General features: G+C 28.5%; 1 protein-coding gene across 1 annotated transcript in view; it reads left to right on the top strand.

Annotated features, from left to right (window-relative positions):
• The window catches only part of LOC111631855 (dolichol-phosphate mannosyltransferase subunit 1-like), a 45,617-nt gene that overhangs the window by 25,845 nt on the left and 1,820 nt on the right, over positions 1-17,952 (top strand). The window contains 2 exon segments of the mRNA XM_023376185.1: positions 1,164-1,232; positions 11,631-11,745. Coding sequence (XP_023231953.1) covers positions 1,164-1,232; positions 11,631-11,745 — 184 coding nt within the window.

Below are 17,952 nucleotides of genomic sequence, written 5' to 3'. Positions count from 1 at the left end.
GGGATGTGTTCCTAGACGATAAAGCACTAAATGAAACAGTGTTAAAGGAGGCCATTTTAACATAAAGTAAATAGGGATAGGGGAACATGCGATCGAAAAAACAAATTTTTTACTTTAATTTTAAGTTATTTTTATATTAATTTGTATAATAATATATGTTAAATAACACATAAACATAGGCACACAGAAATGTATAATAATATATTAGTAGTTCATTTTTTGTGACGAAGGTACTGACTTTTCTGAAATTCTTGTTCTTTGCAATAAAGTTGTGAAGTTTCATTTGTCGCTTTTTCTTTCTTTAAGCAAATGTTGGTAGCGGAAGATTGCGTCCAAAATGCCTCATTTTGCTTTTGCACTCCTTTCAAAATCTGGATCATTCACTACAATTTGATCAACGATTTTGGATATTGTTACCAAACTTTTACTAAGGAAATCTGTAGAGAAATTTTTTGGGTTCTTCGTTTTCAGAATCACTATTTTCCAGTTCTACATGGATTCCTTGTTCTGCCAGTTCTGGAAGGTTGTCGTTGATAAGACTCTCACCAGAAACGTGCGGTAACTCCTCAATATCCTGTTCGTCTACATCTAGTCCTGCTGTATCGATTAGGTTTAAGTTGTGTTTGATCAACCTAACGATACAGTGATAGGCTCTTCTTGTTGAGAATTCTTGGATACGTTCAGCCATAACTTCTTCCACACTTCATTTGTGCATTTATCAGTTAATTCTTCAAGTGAAGCAGATATTGCCTATGGCATCCATGATGTTATATTTTTTCCAAAATTGCACCAAACAAACATAGATTTACATTTTTTTGCTACCTTTTTCTGATTGGTTTGTGTTCATATATAATCGTATTTTGTACGAATCAATAAAATACTACGATAATTTAAATTAGCGTAAATTTTGAGCATGTTTTTAGGCATCAAGCAGATGGCATTATATCGAATCAGCATTAAGTGGGGTCTTACTGTATTTGTTAATTTGATCCATTATTATCACTATCGGATCAAAGTAGAAAATCAGTTATAAAATTTTTTGTTAAAGAATTTGAGTATTAAGAGATTTCAGTTTATTAACATATATGTTACATTTTACAAATTTTTGATGTTTTTTAAATTTATTAAAATTTTTTTTTCTTTTAAAATATTTTTGATTTTAGTCGAGGAGCAAATTATTTAACACAGATTCTGTTAAGGCCTGGTTCTTCAGATTTAACTGGTAGTTTCAGGTAAAGTAATTTTTATTATATATTTTATTAAATATTCTGTTTCAAATATGTGGTATAAAATAATACATTTTTTTATAATGCTTAACATCTTTAGTCTTTTTACATTTATTATCTTTTTGTGTTATAAAAAAGATAAATATTGATATTTTAACTTTAGTTTCTCTATTTAATTTATTTGTTAATACGTGCTTCACCTGTTTGAAGTAGTAACATTATTATTTAATGTTAATATTTTTGTTTTATATTTGTATATATAAATCTACAAAACACAAAGCAATATTAAAAGTTGAACTGATATATAGAGTGTGTCACAATTTATAATATTTAGAATATACAGGTCATTTCATGTATCTTGGTCAGACAATTTAAACTTCATAGTACTCAGAGTACTATGAAGTTTAAAAAAAATTAATACTGGTGACCTCTGTTAATATTTTGAAAAATATTGAAGAAATTTTAATTACAGTCAACTCCCCTATAACACTGTTGATAATTCCGTTTTATATGAATTCTATGTTATATGAGTCACTTAGATTTTACAAATACGTGAGCCATTCACAGCCCGGCACACGTATTTGTAAAACCTAAGTGACTCGTACAACGTGGAATTCATATAAAACGGAATTATCAACAGTGTTATATGGGGGTCGACTATGTAGTTGTCATAAATCTTAATTTTATAAAAGTGCTGGTAAATTTTGCAAAATAACTTTTATACGTAAATTTTACTATAGAAAAATCTTTATGCAATTTAATTTAAAAATTGTATCACGTACAAAATAAAATATTTTTGTTATATTTTTATATTTGAAAATCAAATTGTTTTTTATTAATAAACAGTAAGAAATATAAGTAACATAATTACTTAGTTCTGGGATATGTAATTATAAATATTTTGAATACATGAAACACAATGAAACTATTAAAAAGCTTATGAAAGAAAATTCTGTCAAAATATCTTGCATATGCATTTACAGTAGTTCTGGGAAACAGAATCTTAAATTTAATGTAGAATTAAAGTCAGAGTACGGCAAATTGGCTGATATATTAAGTAGGAAATAAACTTTTGATAATAAGATGATTTTAATATAAAGACATGATGATATTAAATTTTGGTGATTAAAGATCAAGGGAATGGGGAGATAAAGGAGGTCATGATGTGTATCTCCAGTAGAGTTGGATTTTACTCATTATTAGTATTTACAGTTTTTTTATAAAACTCATCTCTACTCTCAAAATTAAGCTGTTTGCTGTTTTACAATAGTTAAAAATATAAATAGTTTTTTAATAATAAAATATGATAACAGATGGCGTTACCAAATGTTGTCAGGGAAAGTTGTTTAGATGAGATTATCAGGACCAAAATTGGCTGCAATTCAAACTTTAGTCTTAATTCATTCCATTAACCTCTCAAAGTGTTCAGCTTTGAAGTGGCAAAGTCTGGCCTTCATCTTGTCCTCCAATTCCTTTGAGGATCCAACTTCCCAATCATTTTCATAAACTTTTTGCTTTAGTTGGTACCAAAATCTCTCAATTAATCTCAGTTGAATACTTGGAACTTTGGCTTCACAAGAGATATATTGAATTGTATAATGGTCCAACTTAGCAATTGTATTGTGAGCATAATTTTCAGAGGCTTTGTATAATAAGAAGACATCCTTATTGAGGGTAGTACTGTATTTCTTTAGGAAGGGGAATGCATTCAGAAGCTAGTGCCTCTTCTGAGTGCATTCATTACCATACTTCTTTAGTGGTGGAGATTTGTAATAATGGATATTGAAAGTCTGTGAACATTCTTTTAAACTGATTGCTAGTCAAACCAGAAGCTTCAGTGGAAACTTGGAGTGTTATTTGAATTTGACTTCAGAATCTACATATAGCTCTTTGGTAAAATAGTGATTGTTACCAGCACATTCACTTCCATCAAAAGTGAAATAGGACTTTTCGTCCATAACCACATTAAGATTATTTGATGCCTTCAACATTCCATCATGCAGCTTCTGCAGATTTTTTGAGTACCAAGTTGCTTCTTCATGTATTTTGGAATGAACTTTTGCTTCTTGATAGTCATTTGATGTTCCTTCAGAATCTGGCAAACATGTCTATATAAAATTTTGAATTTTCCTCCCAATTTTCTAAGGATTTAATCCTTTCATTTTTATATAAGCAACAACTCCACAAACTCAAGTTTTGATTAAAGCTAGACAACTACCTGGACCTATGGCTAATCTTCACTTCCAGAATTATTATTAATAATTTAGATATAATTATCACCTAATAATTTGTCTGGCCTTTCATTTTTGAAATGAATCTTATTTACATAAAATTTTTCAATAAACAGACTAAACAACATTCTAGAAAGAATGTGTGCTATCTCATGTGCATGTGCAATTATTCAAAATAACTGGAAAATGCTATTGAAATTAATGCAGGATTTTACAATACATGTCCAGATATATATAGTAGATTAGTCAGTATGTGCATGAATAACAAAAATTGCTCCTACATTTAAATTCTAATCTAATCATTTGTCATCTACAAAAAAACACAAATTTCTATATATCAATCCTGCATAAAAGCAAAATCCTATTATATTCTGCCCTTTCCAATAGTAAAATATTTATTAATACAACTAACTGTAAGAGAATTCTTTTACTTTTTATATTATAGGTATCTCATTTTAGATTTAATTTAATAACAAATTTTGAATAAACAAAAAGTGCTGAACTGACTTTCATGAAATCATTATAAAACTTTTATTAAGAAGTTTAATTATGATTTTTTAAAAATATAAACATTAAAATTGGTTTAGAAATTCTATCATTTGAGAGGATTTTAGACAATGTTGCTAATAAATTGAGTTCAGACTAAATTGAAACTTTAGAATTTGGTGTTTTAAAATAAGTTTTAGAAAATAAATGGAGGAATCAAAAAGATTATTTGAAGAGATTAATATGTAAAAGTTATTAATTATTATATTTCAGTAACTTAATATAATTTTATTGTTCTGTTAAAATTTCTTTGGTGTGTTTGTAATATAAATCCTTATTTATTGTTCTTTATGTAACATGATAATTTTTATGGAAAATAATTAATCTTCAAAAGAATTTAATAAACATTTAGAATTCAGATTCCCTTTTTCATTTTGTAAAAATCTAGATATTTAAATATCTAGAATTTTACAAACATTAAACTTATGTTTTTTAATATGCTGTTGGATACAAAGGTTAATCAATATGCTCAATAAAAAATATTGTAGATTTACTGAGAAATGATATTTTAGTAGAATTAGAAGCCATAGTTAAAATTTTTTTATAATAAAATTTAACTTATTATGCTGACAGAAATAGAAAATGTTATACCAAGAAAGCATTGAATGATTCTTGTGAAACACATTTAACATTCATACTGAATACATCAATCAATGAACGCATAGTTATGATAACTCACTTATACAAAATATAGATATAGAATAAATTATATTGAACAGGTGTCATTTTTGTGATGTAGCAAATGGTATAATTTTTTAAGTTGTTTATAAAATATATTTATAATCAAACCAATAATTATAAATTCATACAAACTTAATTTATTGCAAATGTTTTTAATCTTACTGAAAGGTTTTCATTAAGCTACAGTAAAAAAAAAAATATTCCAATCATTGGAACAGTATTTCTCAAACTTTTTGCTCATGCAACCCAATGTATTTGTTTGTGATGGTTTGTTGTTTTCACAACCAAAATGTTTTTAATATAAAATTTTTAAAAACGCTGGTAAATTGGAGTTGCTGTATATTATAAAACAAAATAAAATTATACTTTATTATTGATAATTTCTAAGTGTAAAATGTAACATTGAGTATGTTTCTATTAAGAGCAGTTTGGACCAATTTTGATTTGTAACAAATAACTTATTGAATACTTTAGTTTCATCTTTTGTTATTGAAATTTGACTATTAAAAAATGTAAGACTGACCATTGTAAATAAAACAGAGTTTCAAAATTATTCAGGACTCTTTTACTTTGAAAAATATTACAAATTTTTTATAAACTTAATGAACCATTTTTTAAAATTGACTTTTCAGATTGTAAGATGATGTGAATTACATTTTGTACATACACCAAAAAAAAAATCTTTAAAAATTATTTATTGATTCACTTGTGCAAAAATTCATTCGTTATTTATTTATTTTATTATTTATTGTTATATATGACAATATATCTAAAAGTTTGAATAAACAAGAAAACATTTTCCAAACTATTGCAACTTAAATGGCTTTATGACTACAACCTTACATAAAATATCTATTTTGATGATGATCAAAATAGAAAAGAGAAATTAATTTCATATACTCCCATTCTATAATCTTAATTTTATTACTAAATGACAATAATAATTCAGAAAAACAGTTGTTAAAAATTTTTAGTACTTAAGAGATGCATCTATTGTTCTAGTTCTTAGAGAATATTTCAGTAGCTAAGCACCAACCGAATGTCGAAAATCTATCGGGCTAGTTTAAGGCTAATTACTAAATGAATTACGTACCAATTTGGCTCTAGAGGTAAGCATTAGGTGCCATCTCTTATTAACATTAATAATTATAAATAAAATTAATTAATTTAAATAATTTAGAACCGCTGGGAGAAAAAATCGGCCTGGAGCGGGACTCAAACCCACAACTGCTGCTTACCATGCAGATGCGTTGCCAGTTACGCTATCTGGACCTCCATGTTAATAATGTTAATAAGAGATGGCGCCTAACACTTACCTCTACAGCCAAATTGGTACGTAAATCATTTAGTAATTAGCCTTAAACTAACCTGATAGATTTTTGGCATTCGGTTGGTGTTTAGCTATATTACATATCTAGTTTAGCAATGTTTGTAAATATTTCAGTAATACACGTATAGTATTACAAGTATTTCTGCAGAAAGTATTAATAGTATTATTTTGTGACCCATTAAAATTTTAACATGACCCATAGTTTGAGGAACACATCTAGAGAACACAGGTGGAAAGAACAAAATATATAAATTTGAAATGTAGAACATTACAAAAATAGAATAAAAATAAAAATATTTTTATTCTATATTTTTTTAAGTGTAAACGTTTGAAAAGAACATTACTGGAATTTAGCAAATCTGATTTAAATACAAAGAATATAAATATAACATTATTATATAAATGGAATCAAAATGAGAAAACGACGTAAAAGATTAAAAATAAACATTGTACAGTAGTCCCCCTATAAAACAGGTTCATATAATTCGGATTTGTGTATAACAGCAAAAAAATTGTGACTGTATTCGTATAAACACGCTAAAAGACTCCTATATAAGGGTAAAACGTCATCACTGACTTGTGTCACAACAGGATTGGTCGAATCTAGACCAATAGCAGATATTGCACAAACCTGAGTTTAAACGAAAACAACCACTTCTCACCTAAACGATAATTCCAACAAATGAACAACAAAAAAATTTTTAATGTTCAAACATTTTCAGCTGTCTTTCAGAGGCCCTCATCTGGAAAAGTTGCAGAGAATAGAAAAGCATTTCTATCTTTTTAAAAGTTTTCGAATATAACTGTGTTCTAATTTTTAAGATTTAAACGATGTTGAATACAAAGAATCCTTATGTATTACAACATATAATTAAAATATTTACAAATAAAGTTATAAATAAATACAATAATAATATATATGGTGTTAATATATAAAATAATATATATGGTGGTAATAATACATTCAATGTTAAAAGTTAGCCCGATGTTTTAATGTATAAACAATGTGCGATAGGGAAAAATTGTTTCCTTTACATCTCCTAAAGATAACTTCATACTAAAAAATCATAGTTATGCTTTTTGGCTTTGTAAATAATACTTCCACGATTGTGGAACTGGAATATAGCCAGAGTTAATGCAACCTCCCTTCATGCCAGCTATATAAATTTCAATAGCCTCCAATGAATGTAAGTCGTGTCAGTCAAACGCTCTGTGTAAAAGCGTAGCTTCATCCCAACAATGAGAAACTCCGGGTTTGGTAGCATACTGGGCTAGTGCAGTATTATACTTCCCCTTGGGCACATCATACTTGTGGTCTCATATTCTAGCCTCTAGAGATCTGTACATGGACCCAATGTATGTTATATGCCTATTGAAATGATTGTCCTGCAATGGAATGCGGTACACTCTTGGCGCTTTCTTATCCTCAGACTTGTCTTTTGCATTAGATAAGATTCGAAAAATGTTCTGTTTTCTCCTATAAGCTAAGCGCAGGTTTAAATCCTTAACAATGCTATTATAAATTTGTTGGAGGGATGGTTCATAAGCTATAACTACCTGCTTGTGCTCTGCATCATTAAGCCTCATGTCGGTGGTAGTTAACTTAGATAGCTGGTTTGCAGTGAGCCTGTTTATTAAGGATTGGTGGTACCCGTGTGCAGATGCTATGGACTTGACGTGTTTCAGTTCATTGTGTGTATCGGAAGTGTCCAAGCAATGGGAGAAAGCCCTAGCAACTAAGGCCTGGAAAGCCACTACCTTAAAAGGCCAAGAGTCTGCTGAGTTAGCAGGTATAAAGAGAGGAATGTATGTGGGTTTGCAGTAAATAGATGTGGTTATATTTTTATTCGCCATACTAATCTTGACATCCAAGTACCTAACCTCTGTGCGACTTTCCTGATCTAATTCTAGTGTTAGGCTGTAGGCATTGTTGTTAAAAACTTTTAACACCTCCCCTATATCAGGTTTGGTTTTCCATATAATCAAAATATCATCTACATACCGCATATAACTAAGGATATTGTGTTGTAGGCTTACTAAGACTCTTTCCTCTAATGTACGTAAGACAAGTTCTCACAGATCCCCTGAGATAGGGCTACCCATCAGTACTCCTCTTTTTTGGATGTAAGTTTGACCATCAAAGTAGAAAAAGGAAGAATAGCATATTATATGCGTCAGCTCTAATATTTGGGAATGGAATCTCTGGACATCAGGTGTGGTGGTGAGAAAGAAATCTCTTAGCGCACAGAGACATGATTCCAAATGAATCAAAGGGAACATCAATACAAAATCGAATACAGTAATATATTTGTTTCCATTAAGATTTATTTTTTGGAGTTTGATGAGTAGTGCGTTTGAATCAGAGACAGTAAAGCTGTATGCGTCAAGATGGTTTTGTAACAATTGATGGATACGTTCCTCTAACAAGAATGTAGGAGATCTGGATTTATCGATCACCAGTTTTAATTTTTGCTCGGGTTTATGTGTTTTGGCAAAAGCAAATAGGCAGGGAGTGTCAGGGGAGCTAACTATTGAATGTTGAAGACCTAAGATTACAGCAAGGCCAGTGCAAGTGAACCTACCGACACAACTATGTAGCTTCATTGTGTAGGAGGTCTCAGCGGGTTGACATTTATACACAGGGCGTATGACTGACATGACTTACGTTTGTTGGAGGCTATTGAAATTTATATAGCTGGCATGAAGGGAGGTTGCATTAACTCTGACTATATTCCAGTTCCACAATCGTGGAAGTACAGTGGAATCTTGGTATACGTCTGCTTTAGAATACGTCCAATTCGGAATACGTCCTGTTTGGACGAAACAAATTTTGCTCGGTATACGACTTAATTCAATTATACGCGCCATCTATGAACAAGTAGCACTATCGGTGTACTACACTAGACTAGACGTTCGCGGTGCTACGGTTTATAACTTTGTTGAATTTCTTCAGATTTTAATTTGTAAGTAACATTTTATTATTTTTATTAATCATGAATTGCAAAAGGGCAACAGAAAAATAAAAAAAATGACTAGAATCACAACGGAACTGAAAAAACAGATTGTTGAGAAATATGAAGGTGGCACGCGTGTTCGATATTTAACGAGATTTAACTGTTGCATTCCGTATTCCGAGAACGACGATATTGACAATCGTGAAAAATAAAGACCTTATTAAATTTGCTAACGTTGCGAAAGGAGTTAAATCAATTTCTAAACAGAGATCGAAGACATTAGATCATGTCGAGAAATTGGTTTTGCTTTGGATAACTGAAAAACAGTGTGCCAGTGACAGTGTATCTGAAGAAATTATTTGCGAGAAAGTTAAAAGGATACATGCTGATCTCGTGAAAAGTCAAGCAGAAACTAGCGAGGAAACCGAGGTGTTTAAAGCCAGCTATTTTTTTTACATGAGAACGGATTAATCATTTTTACATTATTTCTTATGGAAAAGGTTGGTTTGGTATACGTCCTATTCGGTATACAGTGGTACCTCAGGATACGAAATTAATCCGTTTCGAAACTGAGATCGTATCATGAAAATGTCGTAAGGTGGATCATCTTTTCCCATACGATTACATGTAAAACCAAATAATTCGTTCCAACGCGAAAAACATACTCAAATTAAAGCCAAGTAATACATTAAAAAATATAACTGTAGTAACAAACATAAATGAAAAATGCGAACTAATGTAACGTCGTATGGTGAGTTTTTGTTCGTATCGTGGAGCAAAAATATGTTCGAATTTCATGTCGTATCCTGAAAATTTCGTATGCTGGGGCGTTCGTAACCTGAGGTACCACTGTAAGTCCAAACACTAGGAACGGATTAAGGTCGTATACCGAGGTTCCACTGTATTATTTACAAAGCCACAAAGCATAACTATGATTTTTTAGTATGAAGTTAGCTTTAGGCGATGTAAAGGAAACAATTTTTCCCTATCGCACATCGTTTATACATTAAAACATCGGGCTAACTTTTAACATTGAATATATTATTATTGTATTTATTTATAACTTTATTTGTAAATATTTTAATTATATGTTGTAATACATAAGGATTCTTTGNTAAAACATCGGGCTAACTTTTAACATTGAATATATTATTATTGTATTTATTTATAACTTTATTTGTAAATATTTTAATTATATGTTGTAATACATAAGGATTCTTTGTATTCAACATCGTTTAAATCTTAAAAATTAGAACACAGTTATATTCGAAAACTTTTAAAAAGATAGAAATGCTTTTCTATTCTCTGCAATTTTTCCTGACGAGGGCCTCTGAAAGACGGCCAAAAAAGTTTGAACATTAAAAATTTTTTTGTTGTTATTGTTTAGGTGTGAGCTGGTTGTTTTAGTATATATTTCCAGTTTGTGTGCCAGTTTTTTTATGTCTGAGTTTAAACGAGCAGCGAACCTACTAAAAACCATTTATTATTTAACATCCAAAAAAATTATATTTATATTAATGATGTCGCCAAAGTTCAGCAAATTTTTCACAGAAAAATAATTTATCAGGAAACACGTGTGCCCTCGTTCGATGCGCCGCTCCATGACGAAAACAAGCTTAAGCAATGGCGTTGTTGAACAGTGCACACTCGGTACGTGATCCTACAATTTTTTGTTTATAGCATAGTTTATATGGATTATTCCCAAAAAATTTTGTGTATTTTGGAAATGTTGAGTCAAATTAGTCTAGAATCTATTAATTTTATGGAAGAAAATCTTTCAAACAGCCGTAGTCTGTAAACTGCACATGTGCTGGGCTGTGATTGGTTCATGTATTTAAAGATTCGTAGAATATCAATTTCATAAAGAACGGAACATATCTACTGTGTTATAGGAGGGTCGACTGTACAATGCATAGTGTGAATTGCCTTGACTTAGCAGATTTCTGTTAATCTCATATACATCTTTTTGTGCATTAGAAAGGCTTTCAACATCCTTAGCATTTATGCACTTAGCTCTTTGGTGGATATGTAAATTTACAATTCTTCAAGACCTATTTGTAGACAATGAGTCTACAGATTCAATTTAATGGTATTAATTTTCAAAAAATTAAATGTTTATAGCCGTTTACTTCCAATATGTTACTGGCTGGATGTAGTAGTCTAGTTGCCTCCATACCAGAAGTTCAGCTTAGTACACATGCAGCTAGATTACTAAATCCAGTCAATAACATATTAGAATTAAAATGTCCTGAACAAAAATTACAATGGTGAATTCATTCTAAAACAGTTTTTTTAGGACAATATTTTGCCCTCAAGAAACTGTTATATCTATAGTCTTTGACTGCCTGTTCTTCATATATAACTGTGCTAATATGAACTTTTCACTAATCTGAACAATCTTGTTCAACAGTTAGTTTAGATTAGTGAAAATGCACTGTACTTTGGTTTTTGTTTTAAGGAGATGCAAAATAATTACATAAGTTGTTAATACTATTTTGAAAATATTTTTAAAAATTTGAACAGTTAGACTGTACTGTATTTAATATTTTTATTATTGTATTAAAAACTATTATAATTTACTAGTGATATGAAATGTTATTGTTACCATTGTTTATATACAGTTTTTTTCCTAAACATAATGAAAATAAATATTTTAATCTAGGTTATATAAAAAGTCAGTGTTACAAAAACTTGTTGAAGCATGTGTTTCTAAAGGCTATGTTTTTCAAATGGAAATGATAATAAGAGCTCGTCAGCTTGGATATACCATTGGTGAAGTAAGTACTTAGATTAATAAAAAATTTTGATTGATGTATTATTTTCTATGATTTAATATTTGAAAAAAAAAAATAAATAATTTGACAATTAGATATATTTTATTTATTTATTTAATATGACGTACAGTAAATAAATCCCTTTGAATGTGATTTAAATTAAAGATAGCAAAATTTAGCATTATGTAAAATACAAATAAAAAATTACAATGATTATTGTACAATATACAAACCAACAAATGTAATCTATAAACAACAAATAAATAAAGAATGAAATTTGATCAGGCTGTGATGGACTGCTCCATATTAGAAATAAACAAACAATAAGCCACAAAGCTTACCTGGAAAAAGTTTATAAAATGTAAATTAAGTACAGCACACATTAATTCATCATAACCAATCACAGACAATTCTTACAAAGCAGAAAAGCCACACTGAACTAATATGGCAGAGTGGTGAAGCAACACCCCCCCTGAAAATTTAATCATAGAATTTATAAAAACTTACTATTTTAATAATATAAAATTTTAATATCTTATCATTTAAAAAAGTAATCAATAAAGTTCTCTTGTAACAACAATCTTATATCAAAATATTTTTTATGGAGTTCAGCTAGTTTATGCTTCTACAGGAAGCAACATCGTGAAAAGTACCTTCATCACCAAAGAAAATCAACAAACCTTTTAAGAAAACATATAGAATCACTTCTAACTAATAATTCTTAACAAAGCAAACCAAACATAAAAATTTAAATAACTTTGAGATATACAACATCATCAAAATCTCTATACCAAAAGATCTGTTAGTGTCATTTAAATCGGTTCAAATTCGGTTTAAATTCCACAGGTTCAAAATTGTCGTTCAGCCATTGTCTATAAGAAAAGCTGATTCACTAAATTCTGCATCTCCTTACATAATCAAACTGTTTAGATAAAAGAAAATCTCTACCTTTTCTCATCAAAGTGATTTTAACACCAATTTATTGAACCAAAGAAGTCATCTTTTCACAATATTAAAATAAATAGTAAGTTTGGCAAACTTTAAGATTATAAAGTAATGCGGAACCCCACAGCCCTTACTATAACAATGTTTAACGAAATGCCACTGGATATTCTCAAACATGTTACACCAATCTATAAACCAAACTTCTATACAAAACCAATGCTTGTACAGTACCTAGGCTTCAAATGACTGATGTTTTTTTCTCTATTTAACCAATTTCCCTAAGTACATGTGTGAATAATCTTTATTGAAACTAGTCCTGCCATTTTCTTAATCAAATTCAAATGTTTAAGGAACTTACCATTAGAATAAGTTAAATCTGAAACCAGAAGCCGAATAGTCAACCACCTCTTTCATTAACCCATTCAAATAGAAATTAAAAAGAATATGATTTAACACACAGCCTGACAAATACCTCTCTATTCATAAAACAAAGTTAGACTTAGACTTTCCTGTCCTAGTCTGCACAAAAGCTGAAGTATAACTATACCAATGCATTAAACAATACCCAATTCTATATGTTAAACCATTATCCCACAACACATGCCACAAGATATATCTTCAAAAGATCAAAGGCAGAATGCAAGTCTACAAAAAAGACATAAAGTTTCCAAGTGATGTAATTTATTTCTTACATCATTAAGATGATTTGTTAATTAAAAATTTTATTAGAGATAATTTATGATTTGCACAGTGTTTCTTTTTCTAAGAAAATTCTTTAAATTTAACCAATGTGAAAGCATTTCAATATTATTTATGGTGAAAGTAGAATAAAAATATTGCTAATTGTTCTAGCATTGTTACTATAGTTATTGTTATATATATATTGTTAGATAGCATTACTTTGGATAAAAGTGTTTTTTAATTGTTCTATTTTCATAATTTTTTATATCAAAATGTCAGATATTTTCGTGAAATGTATTTAATATTTTATTGTCTCTCTTGTGGTTGTTAACATGATTGTATATTTTCATTAAATGCAAAGAAACATTTTTTGTCATTCTAAAAGCAAACATACTTTTAGTTTTATGCAAATACACTATTTTATGGAAATTTTAAGAAAAGATATACATAGTACAGTAGAGCATCGTTTATCCGAATCAATTGGGGACTGGGGTTTTTCGGATAACTGATTATGTACGAAAAAATATATTAACCTATCCCATCCTGAAATTTTTCTCCGTTGCGTGTCGCTTTGCGTTGAATTTTTGTCAATGTTAAGCCTAACGTAAACTTTTTAAAATAATAATCGTGGCTATTTTATCATTAAAAATTATTTCTTTATTTTGTACAAACAAATTAAATATATTGAAAAATATAAAAACAATAAAAAATTATACTTCAGAAGTTAATTTAGTATCAAAAACGTAAAATATTTGAGTAGCCCAGGACATAGCCAAAGATTGCAGCACCACAGTACTAGCGAAAATTAAAATTTGCCAACTGGAATTCTTTTGGATAACTGACTTTCGGATAAACGACGCTCTACTGTATATAGGAAAACATAACCTAAAAAATTATTTTTAGTATTAACTGTTTAATTTGAATAATTACCGGTAATTTATATTAGGACATTTTATGATTAATAACAAATTTATCTCATAATTGAAAAAAATCTCTTTCAAGATATGTATAATATATTTTCTTCAGGAAAAAATTTGAAAGAAATGTTAATGAGGAGGTATAAAATGTACTTTATATCCTTGTAATGATAAAAATTGAAAATATTTGAAAGTTATTTATATTGATTACACACACAGAGTTAAAACCTCTATATAAGGAATTTTCCTTTATAATAAGATTTTCTGTAGAATGTTGAAAGACTTTTTTTCTTTTATATTCACTCCTGGTGTATTTTTCATCTAACAAATTCTCCATATTTGCTATGACAGTTCATTTAATATATATTAATTTTTAAATATTATAAATTCTAAAACGTTATATGCATCATTTGTGATACTATATATTTCATAATATCCTGATTTTGGATTCTTTCCAAATTACTAAGAATAATGTTATTATACTGAATAAAATTTGTTATTATTCTATTGTAAATGTATGATAAGCTATTTTATGCATGCAATATTTTTACATAATTATTCTTGATTATTTCTTTATTCAATATACAAAAGTATTATTTTAAAATAAGTTGCATTTTTTAAATATCATCAAAACTTTAAAAATTATCACCAATAAATTTATTAAAATTAATATTAAGTTCTTGTAATCTGATTTATTCTTTAATATTTAGATATTTAATATAGTGACTTTTAAATTTACATGTATTTTTAAAACCTTTCATAAAAATAAGTGTCAATATCTCAGAAAATATGCACAATACTATATTTTTACTGTTACATGTTACAAATTGATTAAGGCCAAATGCAAGAATAATGATTAACTAAGAGTTTCAGTAACTATGAAATTTTTGCTGTAAAATAAATTTTTCATTAAAATAAAAGAAACTGAAATTCATTTAGGATTTTTATAATAGCATTATGAAACACACAATTAACAAAGTATTGAAAAAAATACACAAAATAATTAATCATATCTAAATGCTATCATTTCGTAGAAATTATACAATAGGAAAATTAATCTTCCAAGAATTTAATAAGCTTAAATGATGATATTCAGTTATACAACATGACAGTCACTAACTTAAATGTTGTAGATTTAAGATGTCATTGTTATGTATAGTGATATCAAATTTAAGTTGATTTGAATTTTATATAGAGAGATCAGCTAGATACATTGAGGAAACATAAAAAATAATTACAGTACAGTATATATAATATCTGTAATTTGAACAATTTGTATTTGATATGAAATTTTAATGTTATTTGAATGTCTATAGATACAATAAACAAAATTTTTCATATTTAAGAACAAATACATTAACTTTTATTTTTACTAAATTATATAACTGTCTGAACTTTTTAAATTGTAGAAAATAAATTTATTGTTGAATGCATAATATGTGGCATCAATAATTATTTTATATCACAGACTTATTAATATAAATTTTACAAAATGTATTATAATTATTAATATAGTCATTTAACCTTTTAAATTATATGACTGGATATTACAAAATTTAAACCGATTCTTTGTATTTAGAAATATTTCATATGAAGATAAATTTTGTTTCTTGTTTTTACTGCATAGAATATTTAAATACTTTTGCTGAATAAGCTGAAACAAAATTTTTAATCAAGCTTTTTTTCATCTATTTTTATCATCATTATCTTCAGAACAATATATCAAATTAAACAGAATAAAATCAAAAATTTTTTAAAAAGTGAAATGAAAAATCCATGTTGAATTGCATAAATGTTTTTTGAAGATGAATATATAAAATGTTTTAAACATTTCTTATGATGTTGCCTTTTTTTGGTTGACTGTAAGCATATTATATCAATATATAACAAAATAAAATTAAAGAGAATTAATATATGTAACAAAATTATATAATTATAGCAAAACCTTTTTATCTGTCAGTGTATGTTAACCATTATGTTACTAGTGCATTATATGTCTGAGAAATTGTATAATAACAACAGCATTTGTCAGTCCAAATTTACAGAACATGCATACATTAAACAAAAACTAACAAAAGAATATAATAACAGATTAAATGCAAAACACATATGACATCCCAATACTCATATATTCATTCATATATTCTCATATGAGATGAGTTCATTAAGTAACTTGAGTATCATTATGAGAGTTTTCAATGCATAGGAAATGACATAATATAGCAAAGAATTACTGAATGATTAGTGTGCTCTTTCTAAATATGAGGGTGTTTTGAAAAGTAATGCCTTCTTTATTTTTAAAATGCATTATCTGAAAAATTTATTCAAACTGAATATATAAAATGAAATATAAGTATAAGCCTATTTTTATATCTAAGAACTTATCTCAGCATGTCACAAAGTTGAAAATATCATTTCAAAAATCTGTTTTTTGAGAGTTAAGTCCTGGATTTTAGTTCTTCATCTTCCCCTTAGAGAAACTTTTTTTTGGGGGGGTTAAATTGGTGATAGTTGCTAGGTATTAGGTCAGAGCTGTAGGGTAGATGTGGCAGTAGTTTCCAACTGTTTGCAAAGTGTTTTCTGCAACCTTCTATGTTTGTGGGCAGATTGCTGCTCATTGCATAAGTTCATTTGTTCTTGTTTAAACATTTTTCACCATTTGTCAGATGCTATAATAATTCATACAATCTTCAAAATACTTTTCAAACATTTTGGCATGGATTTTTGATAGTTTTTGTCTTTTCATTCAAAACAAGCACACCACAACTCTGTATCACTTGCCTGCAAGTACTTGTTGAACAACATTGTGGAAGAGAAAAAGAGTGCACTTTACAATCCTGCTATTTTTTTAATTGAAATTAAAATGTATGCAATAGAAAAGAAAAGGCATTATTTTTCAAAACTCCCTTGTATCTACTCCAAAAAAAGAATATTATATTATTATGTAACATTTGTACTATTCTCAATAATTGACTGAGGTAATTCTTCATCCAAAAATAAAGAAAATTCATGCTATTCATAATGAAATTGGTAACACTTGGAGGTCAGCCATTTTGTTGCACTGATTGAAAACCAACTATAGAGTGCAAAAAAGTGCTGGCACTGGAAGAGGATGTTTTTTTTTTTTACTGAACATTGTGCACCAAATGATCTGTACATGCATTGATGCATTTAAGTTCATTTACTGAACTTGTCTCTAGAATTACAGAAGATACACACAAAACTAGAACAACTCCAAAGAAAAATACAACAACATTAACAATCATCATCCTAAGTCCTCTGTGGAAAGGCTGACATTTCCTTATAAAGAGGTATGACAAGGCCTCAGATATTACTACAAGCCAATTACAACACTGAGTTTTTTGACAAAAAATAAGAAACATCACAATTACAGACAGATTTTCATTTAAAAAATGATATGCCATTAAACCTGCACAACATTGACCTGGATCTAATACTATACAACAGACACAGACACCGTGTAGCAGTCCCGGATTTAGAAGAACCATCATAGTAGGTATCCTAATGATCTCAGCTAGAATTATGTTAACTGAACTGCATCAAACTGTTGTGACTCATGAATGACACTTTGGAGAGATGGAAGGATTTATGATTGCCAAATAAGACCATGTCACAAATACAGAAGACTACAGAAATTATTTCTTGA

Source organism: Centruroides sculpturatus, unplaced genomic scaffold, assembly GCF_000671375.1.
Source record: "Centruroides sculpturatus isolate CEXI.00-Female unplaced genomic scaffold, Cexi_2.0 scaffold695, whole genome shotgun sequence".
Taxonomy (NCBI): Eukaryota; Metazoa; Arthropoda; class Arachnida; order Scorpiones; family Buthidae; genus Centruroides; species Centruroides sculpturatus.
This window is presented reverse-complemented; position numbering and strand designations above follow the sequence as displayed.